Source organism: Gekko japonicus, unplaced genomic scaffold (assembly GCF_001447785.1).
Source record: "Gekko japonicus isolate JY-2015 unplaced genomic scaffold, Gekko_japonicus_V1.1 scaffold2020, whole genome shotgun sequence".
Classification (NCBI taxonomy): domain Eukaryota; kingdom Metazoa; phylum Chordata; class Lepidosauria; order Squamata; family Gekkonidae; genus Gekko; species Gekko japonicus.
In genome coordinates, this window is record NW_015176036.1 from 182664 (window position 1) to 205082 (window position 22419).

At 44.8% G+C, this 22419-nt stretch overlaps 1 protein-coding gene across 3 annotated transcripts in view; it reads left to right on the top strand.

Moving 5' to 3' along the window:
* PAMR1 (peptidase domain containing associated with muscle regeneration 1) overlaps nucleotides 1-22419 on the top strand; it is a 96807-nt gene that overhangs the window by 24068 nt on the left and 50320 nt on the right. Inside the window, exons 4-6 of one of the 3 annotated variants that reach the window (XM_015426632.1) lie at nucleotides 6360-6577; nucleotides 11138-11245; nucleotides 15607-15629. In XM_015426632.1, coding sequence (XP_015282118.1) covers nucleotides 6360-6577; nucleotides 11138-11245; nucleotides 15607-15629 — 349 coding nt within the window. The remainder of the gene's footprint in view (nucleotides 1-6359; nucleotides 6578-11137; nucleotides 11246-15606; nucleotides 15630-22419) is intronic. The other 2 variants (XM_015426633.1, XM_015426634.1) reach the window with 2 other exon arrangements.

Sequence of the window (22419 nt, forward strand, 5' to 3'; positions counted from 1 at the left end):
TGCGGTGGGGGGGGGGGGGGGAATGAAAAAAGTGTGAACTGATTGTACCGATAGTGCAATCATTGGAACTGCCATAATGCCCATGAAAACCCCACAAGCAGCTGCAGTCTGGAAAACACCTATTTCTCAGTAGGAATCTGGCTTTTCAAATGAGGCTATCTGTGCACACCAGTTAGTGTGCCTATTTCTCTTTATTTGATTATGCTATTTATTTCCTTCTCCATAACATTTTTTTTCAGATGAGATGCCCATTTCCAGAGTTCCTACCAATCCCTTCCTATCCACATGTTTTTCCCCTCCATAGATTTAGAAAATGTTTGCATGATATCACTCCATTACACAATTGCTAATCATGCTACTTTACGAGGGTTGCAAGCTTGTGTCGCTATAAATGTCAGGTTCCTCAGCTGTGGTTCAAAATGTCTCTGCAATTAATTACTGAGATTCAAATGGACAGTGTGTTGCTGTGCAAGTCTCAGAGACACCCTGCTGACCTTTTACCTAGGGTTGCCAAATGGGCCCAGGGGGCGGGGAATCCCCCGCTTCGGAGCCCCGATTTCCGCCCTGGCGGAATCGGGGCCTGGGGGGAACCCCGCCCCTGAAGCTGCATCACCAGAGGTGACGCAGCCACGTTACTGACGTTGGGGGCGTGGCCAAGCTCGTCGGGGGGAAACCATATGGTTTTCCCCCGACAAGCTCGGCCACGCCCCCAACGTCAGCAACGTCGCACGTCACTTCTGGTGACGTCCTGCCGCACGCACGCACCCAAAAGCACCTCCCGGACACAGACGAGGCTCCCCCGCTCCGAGGGGTAAGTGGATTTGGCAACCCTACTTTTACCCAATAGCCAGTCTTCAGTAATTGAAGCCAGTAGCTTCGGTACATAGTGGGTTGCACCATTTGTGTGAAATGCCACTTTCTCCTTCATGGACTTGCCCATGTACCAAGAACATCAATTAAGGTGCCTCTCTGGGTTCTACCATTATCTGAAGTTATGTGGGTGGCTACTAAAGACAGGGCAATTTGGGGCATGGCACCCCAACTGTGGAATACTCACCTGAAACATATTCACCTAATATCATTTATTTTCAGGTGCAAGGCAAGGATTGTTTTATTTTCATTACCTTTTAGTAAGATAGATTTGGTTTTTAGTTTTTTAATCACAGACACTGCTTTAAGCGAACTTTGTAACTCATCAGTCACTGCTGCTGCTTTGTTTAATTTTGGTTTATTTACTTTGTTTCAATTTGTAAGTTGTCTTGAAGGCTCTATGCAGAAAGGTAGGGTATATATTTATTTAATAAATACATTTGCAGGATTCTCAGAATTATACCAGGAAGCCTAGCAGGGTGACAAATTCAAACAAAGTTAATAGCTTTTCATCAATATTTCATCAGCTTTGGAGACCAAAGTAGAAGCTTGTGCTGTGAGCACAGTCATATTTCTTTCCATACATTTAACGACACCTTTAATATTTCATAAGAAAGGGGGGGGGTCTACAGGAGAAAAGGAACTTGGAGGCTCCCATGGAGTTCCTGACTCCTTATCTGAACTCTGCATTCCTTTTGTGACTGTGAATTGTCACTGTGATGACCACCTTTGGTCTCCGTAGCCCTTGAAAGCTCATGGAGAAAAGAACAGAGCCCATTTGGTTATCGCTGAATAAGATGACAATACTCACTGCACAATTTGTGAACCCAAGGATGTTGGGGGTCTTACTGAGGGCTGCACCAATAGGAGGAGGAGGCTCTTGCAAAAGGTGTGAAAAAAACAGAAGTCTTGCCAGTCTGCCTTTCACATTTGGGAGCTGGGGGGGGGGGGCAAATGGTGAAATGCTTCGCATTTCCAGCCACTTAGTAGCTTCTTCTAGCGGTAAAGACAGATTAAGAAGAAAAAGAAAAACCTAGTTGGGAACAGCCTCACCTCTGTTGTTTCTTTCTGATGATTTATATGTAATTGCTGCAACCAAAATGTGTGGCTGCTAGTAATAGTATGTGAAAGCAAACATTTTTTCCTTTAATTACTCAGAATTGCATTCTTTGATAAGCAAAGTTCAGGATTCCGTGGAGGGTTTTTTTTTGTTTTTTTTGCTTGCTTGCTTGTTTTGAAACATGATTTTCTTTCAGATAGTTGTGTGTCAGGTCCTGTTGGCCCATACTGTGTACAAAAGCCTCAGTATTTCATAATCCACATTCATTTCCTTTAATACTAAACCAGATTTGCATTTTAATATTGTTTTCTTTGATGTAGTAGCTCCTCCTAAATGGGTCATTTCATGTTTTCTTCATTCTTTAACAATAATGTAGTATGCAGTTGTTTGCTAGAGAATTTGAACTAATATATAATTGAACTGAGTTTTGATATGTCTGCAGAATTGTCTGTCCAGACTGCAGTCCAAATTACACTATCACCTGCCATTCACATATGTACTAGCACTGCAGCTTGGTTCTAACAATCCAGCCTCGCTCCCAAGAAAACATGTATGTAATAGGGATAATCTCTGAGGCTTTGGTGTGTGTGCAGGGTAAGGTCTTCTAGCTCCAGACAGCCATAGGTTTAAAATAATCAGCCGTGTCCCAAAATGTATGTTGATACAAATATGGAAAAATACATGCAGAAATAGGATAGTCTCTTGTATCAGTTTCAACCAAATTAGTTGAGGGAATGTTTTTTCTTACCCCCTGACCTTTCTAAATATTCCCCCCCCCATCCTGAATAATCCGGTCCTTTTGGGAGTTCTCAGAGGACTAGACAGAGAAGTGATTCCTAAGTCTGGTTTTTCAGCAGCCCCTAGTGTGTTGCCAGCTGAGAGCCAGCATAGTGTAGTGGTTAAGAATGGTGGACTCTAAGGGAGGAGTGGGTTTGATTGCCCCTTCCTCCACATGAATCCTGCTGGGTGACCTTAGGCCAGTCACAGTTCTCTAAGAATCCTCTCCCCACCCACTTCACAAGGTGCCTATTGTGGGGAGAGGAAGGGAAGGCGATTGTAAGCCGCTTTGAGACTCCTCAAGGTGGAGAAAAGTGGGGTATAAAAACCTACCCTTCTCCTTCTCTTCTTCAATTATGTCACAGATAGATGATAGATAGCATTTTTTTCCCTCAGCAGTTTTAAAATTTGTAAATGGATTGGCTGGAATCAATAGAGCTTAATTTCAGAGAGCGTGGCAAGCTACAGAGGGGAGCGGAAGACGGCAAAGTTCCATACAAAGAGCAGCATTTTATTACACTGGCATGTTGTTCAGTCGCACAGTCGAGTCCGACTCTTCGCGACCCCATGGCATATACAATTTCAAATGCAATACAATGTGAGAGTTATTGTTCCTAATTAAATAAATGTTTGGTTTGGTTTTATATGACATAGAGGGTTGGATCCAGACTAGCATTTCTGTCGGTGCAAGGACTTTCTGCCCATGGTTCATTATTTTCCCATTCCCCCCCCCTCCTGTAGCAGCTGGAACATGATGGGGGGGCATTTCAGTCTGCCATGGGCAGGGGGGTAGCAGGAAAATTGCACAATGGGAGAGCAGATGTCCTTTTGCCTATTGAAAAACTAGTCTGGAAAGAGTAGTACTTTTCTCCCTTTCTCACAATACAAGAACTCGTGGGCACTCCATGGGGTAGCAGGAAAATTGCACAATGGGAGAGCAGATGTCCTTTTGCCTGTTGAAAAACTAGTCTGGATTCAAACCATAACTTAAAATTTAATTTACTGTATTTAGGGGGAGAGAACTTCAAATTTAATTTACTGTATTTAGGGGGAGAGGGACATCGCAATTTTTTGTATAAAAAAATGATGTCACTGTACCAAAGAATAATAGGGTGTGTTGCTACTCCAAAAGTATTGGAAATCACTGGTCTAGGGCTTAATGCAGTTTTACAGGCAGTTGTGGAAGGTGTATTATAAATCTTGCCACAATTGTAAATTATAGTCAAGGGATGTAAAGAAAGAGGGATGGGGCATGTTCAGTTGCTTGGTAAAAAGTTATGTGTGAAAGCTGAAACCTCTTACATCAATACAACTTGGCTGCACAAAAGTTATTACCTTGCTTTGTCTATGTGTCACTGTCATTAATTTTACACAGGAGGATTTTCAGTGGTGAAATTCCATTTTATTGACACAAGTGAATGGTTTTAGGAGAGGTGCTATTTTTTCCACTTGTCAGGAAGGAACCTGCCACAGCTTCAATAATATCTCAGCATTTTCACAACCAGATAAAATTAGAGTTACCACTCACAAAGCAAAACTTGAAATTAATTTAATAATTCCTTCTTAGCCAGAACACTTGAGGGATTTTAGTTTTAATTAGGATAGCAAAACTTTCCAGAGATGGAGTGAGGGGTATGAAGGATGGTTCTACATATTGTTTACAGATTTTGTTTTATATGAAATGTGAAGGGAATGTGCAAAGTCCTTCTCAGGAGCGACACTTGAGAAGTTCTCATAAAAACTGAATGAGTTTCAACAAACCTAGTAAAACAGGCCCAGGTCTAAGTTATACAGCTACATCTGTGTGAACTAGGGTTGCCAAGTCTGAGTTGGGGGATTTCTGAAGATTTGGGGGTGGATCCTGGAGAGGGAGGCATTTAGAGAGGGGAGGAAGCTGAGCAGGGATGTGATGCCACACGACCTACTGTTAATTCTGTCCCCTTAAGCAAGAGGCTTCTCGGGTTTTTTTACAGGTTCTCACCGCAGTGGGTACACAACTGTCAGTAGAAAGATGCATACTCCAAAGCAGGGGTCATTTCGTAGAAAAAGAGCTAGGGGAACTCATTAGCATAACTCATTAGCATATACCACACCCCCTGACATCAGGGGCCCGGCGGTGGACCTGCAAGGCCGGTGGGAGTGCGAGGAAGCCCCGCCAAGGCCCTCCCTGGCCCCAGGCAGGCAGGGGTGGGGAGAGGCGGGGAGGAAGCAACTTACCCTCCCTCTTCTCCTGCCTCCTCCTGGCTGAATGAGGGCCGGAAGCGGGGCGGCGAATGAGGGCTGGAAGCGGGGCGGCCGGAAACAGGGGGCGGGGCTTCATAGTGTGCCCCGCACCTCACCCGGGGGAACTGCGTTCCCCCGCGTTCCCCCCCAAAATGACCTCTGCTCCAAAGCATTATTGATATGAATTAAACGGTTTATTGGCAGGCATTTCTGCACAGCATACTATAGAAGCTGGTTGCAAACAGAAAACTGAATCAGATGCATGATACAGGAATACATATAAAAAAGGCATGGATTGAAAACCATCAGTAGGATGCAGAGGGTTACAAAAATAACATAAGCAAATAAACAGGCAATGCTAAAGCATAAGTCAATAAAGTATCATTCTAAATCAGTTCTAAACCAGTAGAGGACACTCACAAGCCATTAAACCTTATAAATATTCTTGAAACAAAACGATGCAAACATGAGAGCAAACTTAATGTATATTAGCCAATCTAAATCTAATGTTAAACCATTAACTGCCATTCTTACCACCCTTCTGTCCTTCTAGTTTAAGCTCAGTTTCCTAGCAAGCCAAAAAAGTACCAGATTAACATCCGCCTTCTGAAGGTGCCGTTTCCTCCAGGGTAACTGATCTTTGTTGCCTGGAGAACAGTTGCAATTCTGGAAGAACTCAAGGCCCCACCTGGAGGTTAGCAATGAAGGCTGCCAACTCTGGTTTGGACAATTGCTGGAGATTTGGGACCAGAGTCTGGGGAGGGCAGTATTTAGGGAAGGCACTCAATAAGGATGTGATGCCATACAGTTCTCCCTCCAAACCAGCCTTTTCTCCAGGGGAACTGAACTCTGTTATCTGGAGATAAGCTGAAATGCTGTGAGATCTCCAGGCCTCACCTGGAGGTTGGCCTGGAGATCATCATAACCACTCAAGCCATCATAACCACTCAAGACCATCTTGTCACTGAAAGCACTTTATTGTTGTTAGTATTGTTATTATTTATTATGTCCTCACTGTATTTACCTTACTGTTATTGTAACTGTTCTGATTTCGTATTTGACAACTTGTCTGTTCTCTGTTTCTTTGAAAAAAACCAATAAAAAATGTCTTGTTAAAAAAAAATTAGGATTTTATTGTTTTATTGGATTTTATGTATGGGCTTTCGCCCCTTGTAAGCCGCCCTGAGCCCGCTCGCGGGGAGGGAGGGGTAAAAATGCCTAAATAAATAAATAATACATAATATAATAAATTTACTAACTGTATAAATCACTCCTATTTTATGAATTGAGGCTCTTCTCCTAAGAAAATGAAGGGAGAGGGGGAGAGGGACTGATCAGATTAAAGGAGCTTAGATTTAGAAAATCAATATTAATTAATTTACCTAAACTTAACCTTTCTTTCTTTCTTTCCTTTTTTTTTTTGCCAAAGATTTGCCATGCTGAGTCTGGAGTTTGACTATATGTGCCAGTATGATTATGTGGAGATCCGAGATGGGGACAGTGTCGATAACAGGATAATTAAGCGTTTCTGTGGGAATGACAGGCCTCCTCCAATCCGAAGCACAGGGCCCTCACTCCACATACTTTTTCATTCAGATGGGTCAAAGAATTTTGATGGGTTTCATGCCATCTTTGAAGAAATTACAGGTAAAGGGATTTTAAAAAGAATAAACATGCTTTTCGCAGCTCGGATACCTCTGTCTTCTGATACCTTTGCTATTTTGTGTCAACATTTGTTCTGTATTGTCAGCATTAAAAAAAAAGTAGGCATAGGAAAGCTACAAGGCCATCATTACCACCTCACCATTTTAATGAAAATGAAGGAAACCTGCAGTGCAGTTGATGAGCACTGCCTTGGCAAATGCCAGGACATTTTGACAGCTTGGAGAGGGTCGAGTTTGGGGAAGATGTGATGTCATTTCCAGATGACACTCTAGGAATTTCCCCTAATGTCTATGATAAAGGCCATGGGAAAATTCTTAAGAGTCTCACTGTGGAGGCCATTTCCAGCCTTTTTTTCTTCTTCTCCTGCTCCTCAGTTTCTTGAGGACAGATGATTGTGTCACATAGGGAGGCGAATTGCAAGCCTATCTGTTGCACAGCAACTGGTGTAAGCTTGAACAAGCAGAAGCTTGAGAACTACTGTAGAGTCTGACCATTACAATGCGTGAAGTCTTGTGCATGTGTTTTGAGTGACTCTGCTGGCAGCTGTTATTCTCCATGTCACAGTTCCTGGCCATTCTCTATCCCTTCTCCATTAGTGCTTTTAATGACAATATTCAGTTGTTTAATTTTTTAAATGTAACTCTGCTCATCTCCACAAAAAAGGCGGTCTTTCTGAAATGTCCAGATCTCTTTTTCTGCCCCAGACATTCCCACTTATTTTGCCAGCCCTTACGAAGATGTCTTTATCCAAGTTTCCTTTATGTGAGCACTGCTCACAAGGTGTTTGGCTAGCTGCATTTCTGCAACATTAACAGTAACGTCAACCCCAAAAATGTTGTCACCACTTTTGATGCAGTGCTCTTGATGTGTTGTGAGTGCAAGAAGTGAATGCTGGGCATTATCCATTAAAAAGCAAGCATGTTTCAAACCGTGACCCAAATGAAATCAGGAAGCTTAACATATAAAATGTGAAGACTTTTGAGACATAAGTAAATGTGACTTCCTTTGTTAATTTTATTTATTTACTTAATCATTTGATTTATAGCCCGCCTTCCCCTGTATAATGGGGCTCAGAGCGGGTAACAACATTAATAAAACACTCCGTACAGTTAAAATATTAAAACAATTCTACAATACAACAATATAACAACAACTAATAGATGGCGTATAAAAGGGCCTCCATTGAAAAGGAGGCATCCAGAATCACACCCAAACTTTTCGGGTAAAGCCGGCTCTAGGACAGTGCGAAGCTGAATGATCCTTTCAAAGTTTGTCAATGAATCTCAGACGCAGTCAATTTTTTGTTTTCATTGGCAAAATTTCCTGTTCATCAAGATCACACCCATGTCCTGATTCTTCAGTGGGACACTGAAGTTTTAAAACATGACACACAAAAAAAGACAAATTGGCATGGGGCAGAGGAGGTTTCCAGTCCAGTGAATCCTGATCTTTAGTAGGAGGCTAAGTGGAGCTTAACAAGAGACAAAGAAGCAGCAGATCTGCTACTCCACATCAGATTTTCAGAGAGAGTGCTGAGGGCTCAAGGAAACATAATGTGTGACCCAGATTGGGTCAGGGGTCTCCCACCCAACTCATAGTTCACAAAACATCAGCAAACTATTGTTCCCAAGCCCTGTGGGGCCAGTTTCTGCTCATAGGTTTTCTGAGCTGAAATGGCCATGGGTGGGTCAAAGTCAGTACACATGGAGCCCCAAGGGTAGGGACAACCCCCCCGCGGCCATTTCAGATCAGAAAAACAGCATAGGAGGGAAGGCTGAAATTCCTCTTGCCCACGCACCAGCAGAAACTGGACCAACAATAGTTGCTAGATGTTATGTGTAGTGTGTGTTGGGTTGCCCCCCCCAACCAGACTTGGCATCAGGCATAATCTCCCTTTTTGCCTGCTGACTTCAAGTTTTCCTAGCGTTCTTGTCTTTTCTAGTGACTCTTGTCTTCTCATAATGTCACCAAAGTACGATAGCCTCAGTTTAGTCATTTTAGCTTCTAGGGAGAGTTGATCTAGATCAGTAGGTCTAGAGAGAGCTAATAAACCCTCCCCCTACACAAACACAAGAGAATATTATCAGAGGCTGCCATTTTATTGAAATTATCCTTTAAAACATTGTACAAAGCAATTTTATGATTTCTTCAACAATTCCACACTACCCAGTGGTAGAGTTCACCATACCCACAACACATTCTTAGTCTCCCAAGCAACGTTCTCAAAGCTTCTAAACCAGATGCCACATTAAAAAGGAGGATACTCAAAACGCCCACTGGTTTCACTCATATTCTGTTCACTACTTATGAACAGGGAGCCAGATTTTCCACTGTGGATCCAACAGGTCTGTTCACTGACCTGTTTGTGGCTGGTCAGCAAGCTGTCTCCCCATGTTCCTTCCTTACAGTGCAACCTGCAGTTTCTCACACAGCCAGATTGACTTCTACTCCCTACCTTCTTGCTGTGCCACTGCTCTGTTCAGCACGTAAGTTTTCAACTAGACAGTTAAATGACTCGCAAATCAGAGAAATCAGTCAGAAGAAGAAGAAGAGATTGGATTTATACCCCGCCCTTCACTTGAAGTCTCAGAGTGGCTTACAAATGCCTTTCCGTTCCCCTCCCCACAACAGACACCCTGTGAGGTAGGTGGAGCTGAGAGAGCTCTTTCCAGAACAGCCGTTTAGAGAACAGCTCTGACAGAACTATGGCTTGCCCAAGGTCATCCAACAGCTGCAAGTGGAGGAGTGGAGAATCAAACCTGGTTCTCCCAAATTAGAGTCGGCACACTTAATCACTACACCAAATTGGCTCTATGACGTTATTTTTTAAAATCCATAGATAGGGATAGAGCAATTCACAAACTGAAATTATAAATAAATAAATACTGTATGTGAGTCAAATCTAGGGAATGTAGGGTAAGAGACTTTGTGTATCATACAGTTGACAAGATGCTTGAATGTGTCTTTTGATATATGATGGGAATAAAAGCGATGGATAACATTTGGCTTGAGGAAGACCTTATATGACCTGATTGCTTTTAGGCGCAAAGGGAGGTAAATGCTAGGATGACACATACACTGAAAGTTCAGCAATGATTTTCCTTGCTGGGAGCTCTCTCTCTTCGAGTAATGTGCCCATTCAGCTTGCCTGCCATTCTTCTATCTTCTCTTGCTGATTATTTGCTGCTCCTCTTTCACATGTTCCAGAGGCTGGCAAATTGTACTCTGATTAAAATAGCCTCCTCCTGTTGGCTGCACATTTGATTTGTTGCACATTCAGTCCGACCTCAGAATTTAAAGGGAATTGTTCTGTCTCCTCAAGAGTGGCTCTTATCCTGAGAGATGGAGAGGCTGCAGTAAGAGAAAATGCATCCTGCCATTCAGGTGGTTATGATCACAGGGCAGGAATGTGAATGAAGAGGGTCCAAGAGGAAACAGAAATAGCCCACTTCTCCTTGACCTTCTTTTGAGCTTTACATTTTGATTGTATGCCCCGTTGGACGTCCTGGATTGCATGTAAATTGTCTGTAAATTAAGTAAGTTCCAGCTCCCAAAAGGTTTGCCACAATAACTGTGGGGTATTTGAAAACCCTTCGTAATTTGTGCTACAACCAAGTAATGTGGCTACCGTTCTGGAATCTTTTCTCCTTAAAAACTCCTCTTGAATCTCCATGGAGCTAAATACCACCAAAATATGCCATCAACATTTTGGCATTGTAAGGTGTGTTACCTATTTGGCAGCTGCAGTCTAACTTCAGGACTACTGGCATCAGGTATTCGACTACCAGAATTGTCCTACCATTAGATCCAGTGGTTTGGACCCAGATGAGATATTTCGGTGAGCACAAGCTTTTCTGCTCACAGAAGTCGAGTTTACCACCTCTACTCCTCTGCGGCAGCCTGAAAAACCTCCCCAGGTCATGTTCCCTTGTCCTCTCTCCTCCAGGAACAGGATTTGGGGGTGGCATTTGGGGCTGCCATGGGAGGGTGCAGGCAGGAAAACGGTGCCCCATGGGATACTTGCAGAAATGTTAGTCAGGATTCAAGCACTTGTAGGGTATTAGGTGGAGCTGCGGTGGCTCAAGTGGTTAAGATGCTGAACTGCAGGCTGTGGAAGGTCAGTAGTTCAGCAGTTCGCGACCCGGGTGTGCTGCATGACGGAGTGAGCTCCCGTCTCTAGTTCCAGCTCCTGCCAACCTAGCAGTTCGAAAGCAAGAAATTGCAAGTAGATAAATAGGTACCACTTCGGTGGGAAGGTAACAGCATTCTGTGCGCCTTGGTGTTTAGTCATGCCGGCCACATGACCACGGAAACGTCTTCGGACAGCACTGGCTCTTCGGCTTTGAAACGGAGATGAGCACTGCAACCCTAGAGTCGGACTCGACTGGCTTTCGAGTAAGGGAACCCTTACCTTTACCTTTTAGATTGGAAATGCATAATTTATTTGTACATTTCATTTGGGAAGAGGGATGTATAGAGATAAAAGGATGGCGATATCATGTGAAAGAAACTGAGAGGTCCTCCATGTATTTATTTTTCCAGCTTGCTCTTCATCTCCATGTTTTCATGACGGAACCTGTGTTCTAGATAAAGTTGGTGGCTACAGGTGTGCTTGTCTGGCTGGTTATACTGGGAACCGCTGTGAAAGCTGTGAGTACATCTCTGTTCCTATGAATGTACATAAGTATGTTAAGAACTTCTGTTTCCATTAACTTAGTTACTGTTTCTATGGGGTAGAATACTTAGGCTGATAAAGGAAAATAATTGTATCACCATTGTTTTTTTAAAAAATCACAGTGCTTTGAGAGATGCTGGGGAACATGTGGATTTTACTGAAATACAGTCTGGGTTGTGTAACTTGTCATATTCGCTTGTATGTCATTTCTTCAGTCCTGTGGGTTGGTCTTTTCCTTGTACTTTTCACATACATTAGCAGAATGCTGTAAGGCAATTTAAATCCAACTGAGTTGTGTACAGTGCGCAATGTATCATTAACTATAGATTGACTCTGCACATTTGACACCATTGACTCTGAGTATAATTTGCGAGGAAGTGAACTCCATGCATTTACACTTACACTTTTCTGATTAAACCTATGTAGCATGCCCCAGAATAAGATAATTTCAATCACTTTTTGCTCATGTCAGCAACCAGTTGCTCCTAAAATACCTTCACACATCCCCCTCCCCGCCATCCCACTAACTCATGCCCTGCTCTGTTCGGTCCCTGGCCCACCAATCAATCATTCCTTCCTCCCTGGTGCTTCCTTCTCACATTAGACACACCTCACATGACTGCATCTTTAATTTTGTGGCAGTGGCTATCCTAAACTCAAATCCACAGAGTGGCAGATTGGGAAAAGGTATCGATATATGCAGTGTGATTTCCAAACCTTTCATTTATTAAAAAGCCATAGAACTAAATGAGATTTTTAATGAAATGCAAGAATGCCCCATGGCTTATTCAAAGGAACATTTTTTAATATGTACTTTATCCTGTCTATAATACTGGAAGCTTGGAAGGCAAAAAAATTCCTGTCTATATACCACAGATCTTAGTGTTGAACATTATGACAAAGTCTTTGTTCAAACAGGTTCTAGGGTAACACTGAAAAATCTATCAAAAATTAAATGTTTTCCTGGAATGTACTTTGGGAAAGAAGTAACAACATATGTTGTTCCATATAGCAGGATGAAGAACTGGAAATTATTGTTGTTTTAATCCTTAAAAATGAATCCAGCAATTTATCTGAATGCATGTTCATAAAGGATCCTACCTGAAGGAAGATGGGTATAACGTTTCATTAGTCAGATGCTGTTAGTGAGAAGCAGTTTCCTGGCAAATGAAAATGAAGAAAAATTTCTGAGCACTATGAACAACCTTGTTCTAGGCCCAAACTAATTGTTATGCATTTTCCTTACAAAATGACATTGGTCAGAAAAATCCAGCATCCTTGATGTACTAGTTGAAACACCAAAAAAAGTAGGCCTGCTTTCCCCCCTCTTCTTCTGATATGGAGGTTTCAGAGTAATTTTAAGTGAGAGCCAGCGTCCTGAAAAGTTAGAATAAATCTACATTACAAATATAGTGTTATATAGGGTTAGGGTTTATTATGGATTTATTATTATGGATTTATTATGGATTTATTATATAGGATTTATTATTATGGATTTCATAAATTGATCTGGGAATTGCAGCCCTGTAAGGCTTTAGACGAGACTGTAAATGCAATCCTGCTGGACCAATAGTACATCTACACTGGTATCCTGTTGACCACAGTGGCCAACAGGATGCCCCTGGAAGATACATAACCTAGTCACAGGACTCCCCCTTTGTTTCCCTGCAATATGTGATACTCAGAGGTAAACTGCCCCTAAGCATGGAGGTACAATTTAGTCATTAGGGATAATAATTATTGGCAGACTAATCCTCCATGAATTTGTCTAATCCCCATTACAAGCTTCACAGGACTCCCCCTTTGTTTCCCTGCAATATGTGATACTCAGAGGTAAACTGCCCCTAAGCATGGAGGTACAATTTAGTCATTAGGGATAATAATTATTGGCAGACTAATCCTCCATGAATTTGTCTAATCCCCATTACAAGCTTTCCTGTGAGTGAGCAGTGTTCCCTCTAAGCTGAGTAAGTGTGAGCTAGCTCAGTTTTTTAGTCTCCAGCTCACACATTTTTGTCTTAGCTCAGGAAGGATGGCCCCAGAGCAAACTAAATTTATCCAGTAGCCAAATCGCTTGCTCACAACTTTAATGCAAGTAGCTCACAAAGTAGAATTTTTGCTCACAAGACTCCACTGCTTAGAGGGAACATTGATAGTGAGTTCTAACAGTTATATATTGTGTAACAAATTATTTTATTTTGTCTGTCTTGAATTCATTGGGGCACCCCTATCAAGAGAGAGGGGAGAACAATTGTCTCTATCCACATTCTCCAGACTGTGCGTAATTTCATATCATATCACATCAACCTAAGCAATCTTTTCTCTAAACTGAAAATTCCTAAAACCTTTGGCGTTTCCTCCCAACAAAAGTGTTTGAACTCCTTAAGTGTTTTGGTTCCTCTTGTGCTGAAAATCTTGGATTTGAAATCTACAGTTTTTTAGGGTTGCCAGGTCTCCGTTGGACACCCGCAGTTGGGAAGCTCCTGGAGATTTTGGGGTGGAGCATGGGAAGGACAAGGACCTCAGTGGGGTACAGTGCCAAAGAGTCCATCCTCCAAAGCATCCATTTTCTCCATGGGAACTGATCTCTGTAGTCTGGAGATGAACTATAATTCCAGGGGATTCCCAGGTCCCAACTGGCATCCCTATACAATCTGTTCCAATGAAGTTTAATTACAGGGTACAGGGTCCAGCCTACCTGAGGGACCGCCTTGCCCCACATGTTCCCCCAAGAGCACTACGGTCGGGGACCCAAAATTTGTTGGTCATCCCGGGTCCCAAGGATGTGAAACTAGCCGTGACCAGGCCCAGGGCTTTTTCGGTGGCGGCTCCTACCTGGTGGAATGAGCTCCCGGGGGAGATCCAGGCCCTGCGTGACCTTGAGCAGTTCCGCAGGGCCTGTAAGACGGAGCTCTTCTGCCAGGCCTTTGAGTAGGAGCTGCCGCCCCATTATACCACCACCGTCAAGGTATCTTAAAGGATGCATCGACGAGGCCCGAGGAAGAACCTGGAAACTATTGAAGATCTGACAAGCCATGGCCCCAGAGCAAACTAAATTTATCCAGTAGCCAAATCGCTTGCTCACAACTTTAATGCAAGTAGCTCACAAAGTAGAATTTTTGCTCACAAGACTCCACTGCTTAGAGGGAACATTGATAGTGAGTTCTAACAGTTATATATTGTGTAACAAATTATTTTATTTTGTCTGTCTTGAATTCATTGGGGCACCCCTATCAAGAGAGAGGGGAGAACAATTGTCTCTATCCACATTCTCCAGACTGTGCGTAATTTCATATCATATCACATCACCCTAAGCAATCTTTTCTCTAAACTGAAAATTCCTAAAACCTTTGGCGTTTCCTCCCAACAAAAGTGTTTGAACTCCTTAAGTGCTTTGGTTCCTCTTGTGCTGAAAATCTTGGATTTGAAATCTACAGTTTTTTAGGGTTCCCAGGTCTCCGTTGGACACTCGCAGGGGTGTGGGGTGTGGTAGGGTTTCCAGATTGAGGTTGGGAAACTCCTGGAGATTTTGGGGTGGAGCATGGGAAGGACAAGGACCTCAGTGGGGTACAGTGCCAAAGAGTCCATCCTCCAAAGCATCCATTTTCTCCATGGGAACTGATCTCTGTAGTCTGGAGATGAACTGTAATTCCAGGGGATTCCCAGGTCCCAACTGGCATCCCTAAACAATCTGTTCCAATGAAGTTTAATTACAGGGTACAGGGTCCAGCCTACCTGAGGGACCGCCTTGCCCCACATGTTCCCCCAAGAGCACTACGGTCGGGGACCCAAAATTTGTTGGTCATCCCGGGTCCCAAGGATGTGAAACTAGCCGTGACCAGGCCCAGGGCTTTTTCGGTGGCGGCTCCTAGGATCCTACCTGGTGGAACGAGCTCCCGGGGGAGATCCGGGCCCTGCGGGACCTTGAGCAGTTCCGCAGGGCCTGTAAGACGGAGCTCTTCCGCCAGGCCTTTGAGTAGGAGCTGCCGCCCCATTATACCACCACCGTCAAGGTATCTTAAAGGATGCATCGACGAGGCCCGAGGAAGAACCTGGAAACTATTGAAGATCTGACAAGCCGTCGCCATTGGACACGTATACTATGGGAGGACCATCTGGAACTGCGGTGTTGCCATCTTGGATTTAGGATATTAGTAATGATTGAGTACTGTGGTTTTAGTGTTGGATGTTTTACTATGTTTTATATGTTTTTACCTATGGCATGGCAAATGACCTTGCCCTTGTTAGCCGCCCTGAGCCCATTGGGGAGGGCGGGATACAAATATGAAAATTAAATAAATAAATAAATACATGGCCGAGGCAAGGGAAGAAGAAGTAATATATGCAGGGAAGACATATGTAGGCAGGCAGGAAGAAACACGGGAAAATCTGCAGGCAGGGAAGAGATTAGTGACACTCCAACTATAGGGTGGCCCACCTATTAGGCAGTCCAAGGTTATTGCCTAGGAAGCCAGAGGGCAGAGGGGACCAAGGGTGCCTCCAGCCCCAACACTACTGCTGTGCCCAGCTGGCTGCCCGTCAGCTCAGCTTTTTTCTGTCACCCGGAAGTGATGTCATTCCATCAGAAATGTTGTGCAGCGACGTCCTTGTTTGGGGGTGAGATTTCCCCCACTGGCTAGCAGATTGAAGCCCCCCAAAATGGGGGAACATCCGCTGGGACTTGGGGGCTGGCAACCCCAGCTGCATCAGCAAGAAATTGAGTCGGGGAAAGGCGGTCCCTCAGGTAGGCTGGTCCCTGGCATGAAATTGAGTTCCAACCTGCTCAAGTGGTTGGTGACTCAAGGTGCTTGTGAGCTACTCCCAGGCTGGTCTGTGGATGGGGGTGCTTGTGGCAGCCAGCCTAGAGTGAGGCAAGTTCTTGGGCCAGCTCTGCTCCCCTATGGACACTCCTTCTGGTACTGTACATTCCCTTTGTAAATTTTATTTAGAAAGGAAAACATATTTGCAAAAGTATCCTTCATTCCACCTTTTTTTCTTAGGTTTTTATGGGCAGAGATGAATCTGTCTAAGACTGATGTTCACTTTCCAGCACTTTTGATTGGGGCATAAAGATAATAGAGAATTTCTAGCATCCTGGCATTTTTAACCTTACCCTTGCCCTTGTCGTCTGGACTTCATGTGGTTTGTTTGTTTCCCATAGGCCCATGAATCAAAACTATTTGCTGGATCCTGCTACATTAAATATTGAGTGGCCTTATCATGTTCACATATGGGGAGCCAGATAGATCAGACCCACAAAGTACAATCGATAAGAAGACTCTCTTGCATAAGTCCACTGAAATTTATAGGAGCCAAGGAGGAGTACAACAGTGCTCTTGTGTACCTCAAATTAATTTCTACATTCCTTGTACAGCTATGATTGCTGAATGCCCAGAAAAACATTGGCCTGGGTTTCTATTGTGCCATCAACAGCAGTGTGATATGCAGATATCAGCAGGAGAGGTTTTTCATAACTGTGTAAGAAACATTACCACTTGCTAATTGCTCCAGCTGAAATGGCTGTTAAAGGCCCAGTTACGGGGGCCAGTTTCAAAATTAGCAACTTTATGTGCAGGAGAAACTCTTGCTGGATTGTGCCCTGTGTTAATTAGTGCTTGTGAGTTACCATTCCAGTTAACTAATGTCTTGAGCTAGACTTGCTGCAAGTCAGGTAAAAGTATAAACAGGGATCCTCAGTCTGTTCTTCTGAGAACAGTAATATGAAAATACTAGGAGAAAGGCTCATTGTGGAGACAAATGGAACGAACTCTAGCTGGGCTGCCAGCTGCCAGCCCCTCCCTTGTGAGAAGAAGGGGTGGAGGCGGCCTCGTCCTCCGGGCCCAGCGGCGTACAGAGCAATGCTGGTCTGCCACTGCTGGCATCCTGGCTCTCACCGCTGGGGTCAGGCAGGAGGAGGCATTTGGTGTGGAGGTGGGTCTGCAGCACAGAGGCCTCGCGGTGTGTTCAGCGGGGGGGGGGGTGGCAGGGCACAGCACAGAGCGGTGTCAGAGCCGCTTCATGTGAGGAGGACGACTGATGACAGGGCTGCTGGCAGAGGGGTGGCCTCCTGGCACAGCAGCAGCAGCCACCCCACTCCCTCTTCCTCCTCGGCTGCTTCTGAGGCCAATGGCACCTCAGCACAGTTGGCCCATGCTGTGGAGTGGTTCTGGAAGCGGGCCAGGGGCAGGCAGGCAGGGACGCCGGCCTCCAGCTCCTCAGGGCTCTGCGTGAGGAAGAAAGAGGAGGCCAAGCAAGGCAGGGCTGGGCTGAGGAGCACTGGGGCATCAAGTCGCCTGGGCAGCCGTCAGTGTGGGAGTACCCTGCACCCCCCCCCCGTCTGCTCGGCTGCCACAGAGGCGGCTGCCTCAGAGGTCTGGGGCTTGTCCCTGCCAGGCAACAGGCAGAGGTAGAGGGGGCGGTGGAGGGGCCCCCCTGAGCATGGGAGGGAGCCTGTTGGGTGGTGTTTCTCTTCCTGCCCAGGTGTCTGAACATTTTTGGCCTCTCGCTTCTTTTCCCCGCATCTCCCAGTTGGCCTGCTCACCCTCCGGCCACCGAAGCGTCCGTCCCGTGGGTTGGTTCAGAGCACACTGAGCTCGAGACGCTGGCGTCCGCCTCTGTGGGTGGGACAGAGGTAAGGGAGCCAGCCAATGCAGCCAGGGGACCCTTCAGAGTGGCAGGTGAGGGAGCCAAAGGCTGCAGGAGTGTGTGCAGGGGTCACACCAAAACTCTTTTATATATAAGGAGAGTTTTTGTTATCAAAATATGTTTTTCCTTTTAACATATTCTAAACATTTTTAAGTAGGACATTTTTCTTTCTTTGACAGTTCAGATTAGCTGAAGAAACTCAGAGGTCCATGAGGAGCACAGAGTATTAGGTCAAGAAAAACAAATGTCATCCAGAAGTAGAAAGCAAATCCTTAGTTAGTATCTCCCTTTGTGCGTGGCTAGCAAGTTTTGATGTTACCATGATTACAGTGTCACAGTTTTGTCTGAATCTGAGAGAATGGTTTGTTCTCTTACAACCTAACACAGATACCAACCACGGTTTAATACTAGGATGGTTTCCGCATTGGCTGGAGCATGTGTGTTTTCTCTGTTAGGATTGCCAACCTCCAGGTGGGATCTGGAGGTCTGCCAGAATCATATGTGATCTCCAGCTGACACAAACCAGTTCCCTAGCAAAAAATGGCTGCTGTGGAGGGTAGACTCTATAGGATTATACTCTGCCAAAGTCCCTGCCCTCTCCAGGTGCCACAACCAAATGTCCATGAATTTCCAACCTGGAATTGGCAATGCCAGGACTCTTTTTGTAGAAAAAGCTTCGTCATGTGCCCCGCCCCCGTACCTCACCCGGGGGAACTGTGTTCCCCTGCGTTCCCCCCCGAAATGACCTCTGCCTCTTATGCTAATGAGTTCCTGCTGGGCGTGGCCAACTTGGGAGCCAGCCGGAACTCCGTTCCTGTGCGTTCCTGCCCAAAAATAGCCCTGCAATGCTATTCTTCATTGCTAGTGCAGCCACAGATGAAGTGTAATGGCAATGGGACTTCCACACGGCAGGTTCCATGCAGTTTCCCTGTACCATCCACCAATAGCGGCCACCCCTCCTCTCCTCGGCCACTGGGGCTTTTGCTGTTTTTTAAAAAATGGTGCTAGAATATCATATCAATATACCATTGTAACAATAGGTATGGCAGGTTCTGTGAATTTCACATTTCTGTTTTTTAAAACAAGCTTTCCAGCCCCTTCCATTGCAAAGATACGCCTTTTCCCTTACATTTCAGCAAGGAAAGAGCTAGGGACTTACGAAGGGAGGGAGGGGAGGGAGGGACTTCAGAGAAATGATTACACCTATTGTTACACTGATATATTGATATAATGATATTCTAATGCCATTCTGTAAAAAAATAAACAACTGCCAGTGGCAGAGGGAATAAATGGTTGCCACAGGGTCAGGGGAAATGGCAGGAAATCCAAACTTTCCTACCCGGATGGCAGCATCCAGGCTTTACAGTGATCCTTTTCAAAACTTCAGAGTAAAGCAAGTTTGAGAAAGATCAGAGAAAAGCCAGGGAGATCCATGAATGTACCATAATGCTGTGAGGAAGCAGAGGGGGGAAACCCTGTTTCCCAAGAGCATTGAACCAAGGGCAGATGACCCATGCAGAAATGGCCTAGTTTTGAGGGCAAAGAACAAAGCAAAGGGTATGATTCATACTTAATTCGAAAGTAGAAGCATTTAATTTTTTAGCCAAACTTGAGGGGAGGAAGGAAGTAGTAGAAATGTGCAAGGATAAAGCATTCCCTAATTCATTTTATTTGCAAATCTTATTTATTTGCTTCTTTTATACCCCATCTTTCTCTCCAATGGGGACCTCAGAGTGGCTTATATCATTCTCCCTTCCTCCATTTTCTCCTCACAACAACCCTGTGAGGTAGGTTAGGCTGCTACTATGTGGCTGGCCCCAGGTACCCAGCAAGCTTCTATGGCAGAGTGGGGATTCGAACCAGGGTCTCATAGATCCTAGTCCAGCACCCTAATCACTAGACCATGTTGGCTGTCACTCTTCCCAGAGAGTTGGATGATTTTTGAGTATTTCTAGATAGTGGGAAATTAGGAGACCTCTGTGGCAACCAGGGGTCATTTGGGGGGGACGCGGGGGGACGCCATCCCCCCGGGTGAGGTGCGGGAGGGCGGGGCCTGGAGCTCCCTGCTGGTGCCCGCTGGAGGTCGCCGCCGGCTGTGGGGAGGACACACTTCCGGTGATGTCAGGGGGTGTGGCATATGCTAATGAGTTATGCTAATGAGTCCCCCTAGCTCTTTTTCTACGAAATGACCCCTGGTGGCAACCATCCTTAAAAGTCCTGCCTCTCCTCCTGGGCTGTGAACCAATCTTTGTGATTTAGGCCTCATGCAAATCCAAGTGATTGTCAGCCAGTCAAAGCCCATGGAATGCCACTGGATGGGAGGAGGGGACGCTCTGGAAAGGACTGTCAGCTTAGCCAGGCTTTTATTTGGCTTTTTAGTTGGGTTTTGGAGCTCGGCTTAGGGAAGAAAGCTTATTTTAGTGGCTCAAATAAGCATCCTGTTAAGGGCCCATCATTCCTAACTGGCATGTGTAGGTCCTGTGGTAAGGTACTCTGTGAGAGAAAAGAGCAGCCTTGAACCTGCTGAGGTAACCTGTCCAGGGAAAGGGGTATCAAATCTCCCCTCAGGGGTTATTACTTTATTTGAGAGCCAGTTTTACATTATCCATACATCGTAATTTGTTACATACTTTATTTTCTGTTAAGTAAACCTTTGCTTGAAACATGAAGCTGCCTTATACTGAATCAGACCCTTGGTCCATCAAAGTCAGTATTGTCTACTCAGACTAGGGCTGCCAAGTGGGGCGGGGAACCCCCCGCTTTGGAGGCCCGATTTCTGCCGCGGCGGAATCGGGCCCCGGGGGGAACTCCGCCCCCGAAGCTGTTCCCCCCCCCGACGATCTGGGCCACGCCCTCAACGTGAGTGACGTAGCACGTCACTTCCTGTGACGTGCTGGTGGTGCTGACGAGGACCTCCCGGAGCCCGGCGAGGTTCCCCCACCGGGCAAGGCAACCCTAACTCAGACCTGCAGTGGATATCCAGGGTCTCAGGCTGAGGTCTTTCCTGTCACCTCCTGACTGATCCTTTTAACTGGAGATGCCACAGGTTGAACCTGGGACCTTCTGCATGCCAAGCAGATGCTCTGCCACTGAGCCATAGCCCCATCCCTGTTCATCTCTATCTGTGTTTTGTATGACAAGTCAAAAATCTAAGAAGCAGTGGTCTTCATTTACCTTACTATGTAAGTACCATCTTAGTCTACCAGGTTTGCAAATAAGAGACCTTAGGGAGTGCATAACTTCCACGCTACCAATCATTATTTTAAATCTTGTGTCCCCCTTTTTATTTGATTGTGGGTCATTGGGGTCTAAAGAATGAGAGACCAGAGTGGTGGATTGGATATTCTTCAGTCAAGAAGGCAGTTGCCTCAGAGTCCCCCCCCCAGCTGCCTCTTTATAGGGCTTCAATGCCTATGCGATATTGATTGATTGATTGATTCAACTTTTACCCCACCCTCCCCGCTAAAACAGGCTCAGGGTGGCTTACATAAAAACCAATAAAACAAAATACATATCACAATAAAAATTCATAAAAATACATTTAGTCATCTGCTTGTTCTCTGTGCCTGCTGGAGATCTTTCAGATTATATGAACAGTTGGCATTTGGATGCCCAACCTTAATGGGACAAATCTCAGGGAATCTATTCTCTCCCTTATTAAAGAGAATTCTATTACCTTGATGGGCTGGCCTTTATTGTTAAAGCAGATTTGCTGGGATAATTTTCAACCTAATTATCTCACCAGTCCCAGTTCTAGGGTTAAGGAAACGATTAGAAGCTACAGATGGTCCTCTCCTATCTCCATCACAACAGTACCCAGGCAATTATTTTGTCATTTATAACTCAGGAATGCTAAACAGGTGTTTAAAGGGCTTCAGCTGGATGGTGAATTGCTGATGCAGTTAATTAATGCAGCTAGATGTGAATTAGGTAGCTGCTTATTCAGAATACATCTGAATCTATTTCGGTTATGAAATACAACTGTTAGGTGAATAGCAAAATAAAAATACTGAATAAATAAGTAGGTTTGTGTGAGAGAGACATCTTTAATCTAAGTGCAAACTCAACCATTTCCAGAAGGAAAAACCAAAAAATGTTTGTCCACCAACATGGTTTTCTAATCTGTGCTTTATTTCTAAAATTAAAGGTACCACAACCAATGCCATCGTTAGTCCATCCCACACTGGAGCACTGGTTTACCCCAACTCACAATTTTTCTTAAAATAGTTTTTCAGTTTGTGGCATAGATAAATATCTATGTTAAATGAATGAAAGCTTGTGTCTGTCTGGCTAAAACCCACTGGTGTCTGGTCCCCAGACCCGTGGTTCTGCTCTGAACTCCATTAAGCCGACCCACTCATCTCTGCCCATCCAACATGTTCATGGGGTATATTTCAAGTCTACTGTCACTCTTATCATGCTTCTGTGCTGTAGTTAGTGTTGAACTAGAGGCTCAAATTCTTACTCTGCTCTAGGGTTGCCAAGTCTGGGTTGGAAAATACCT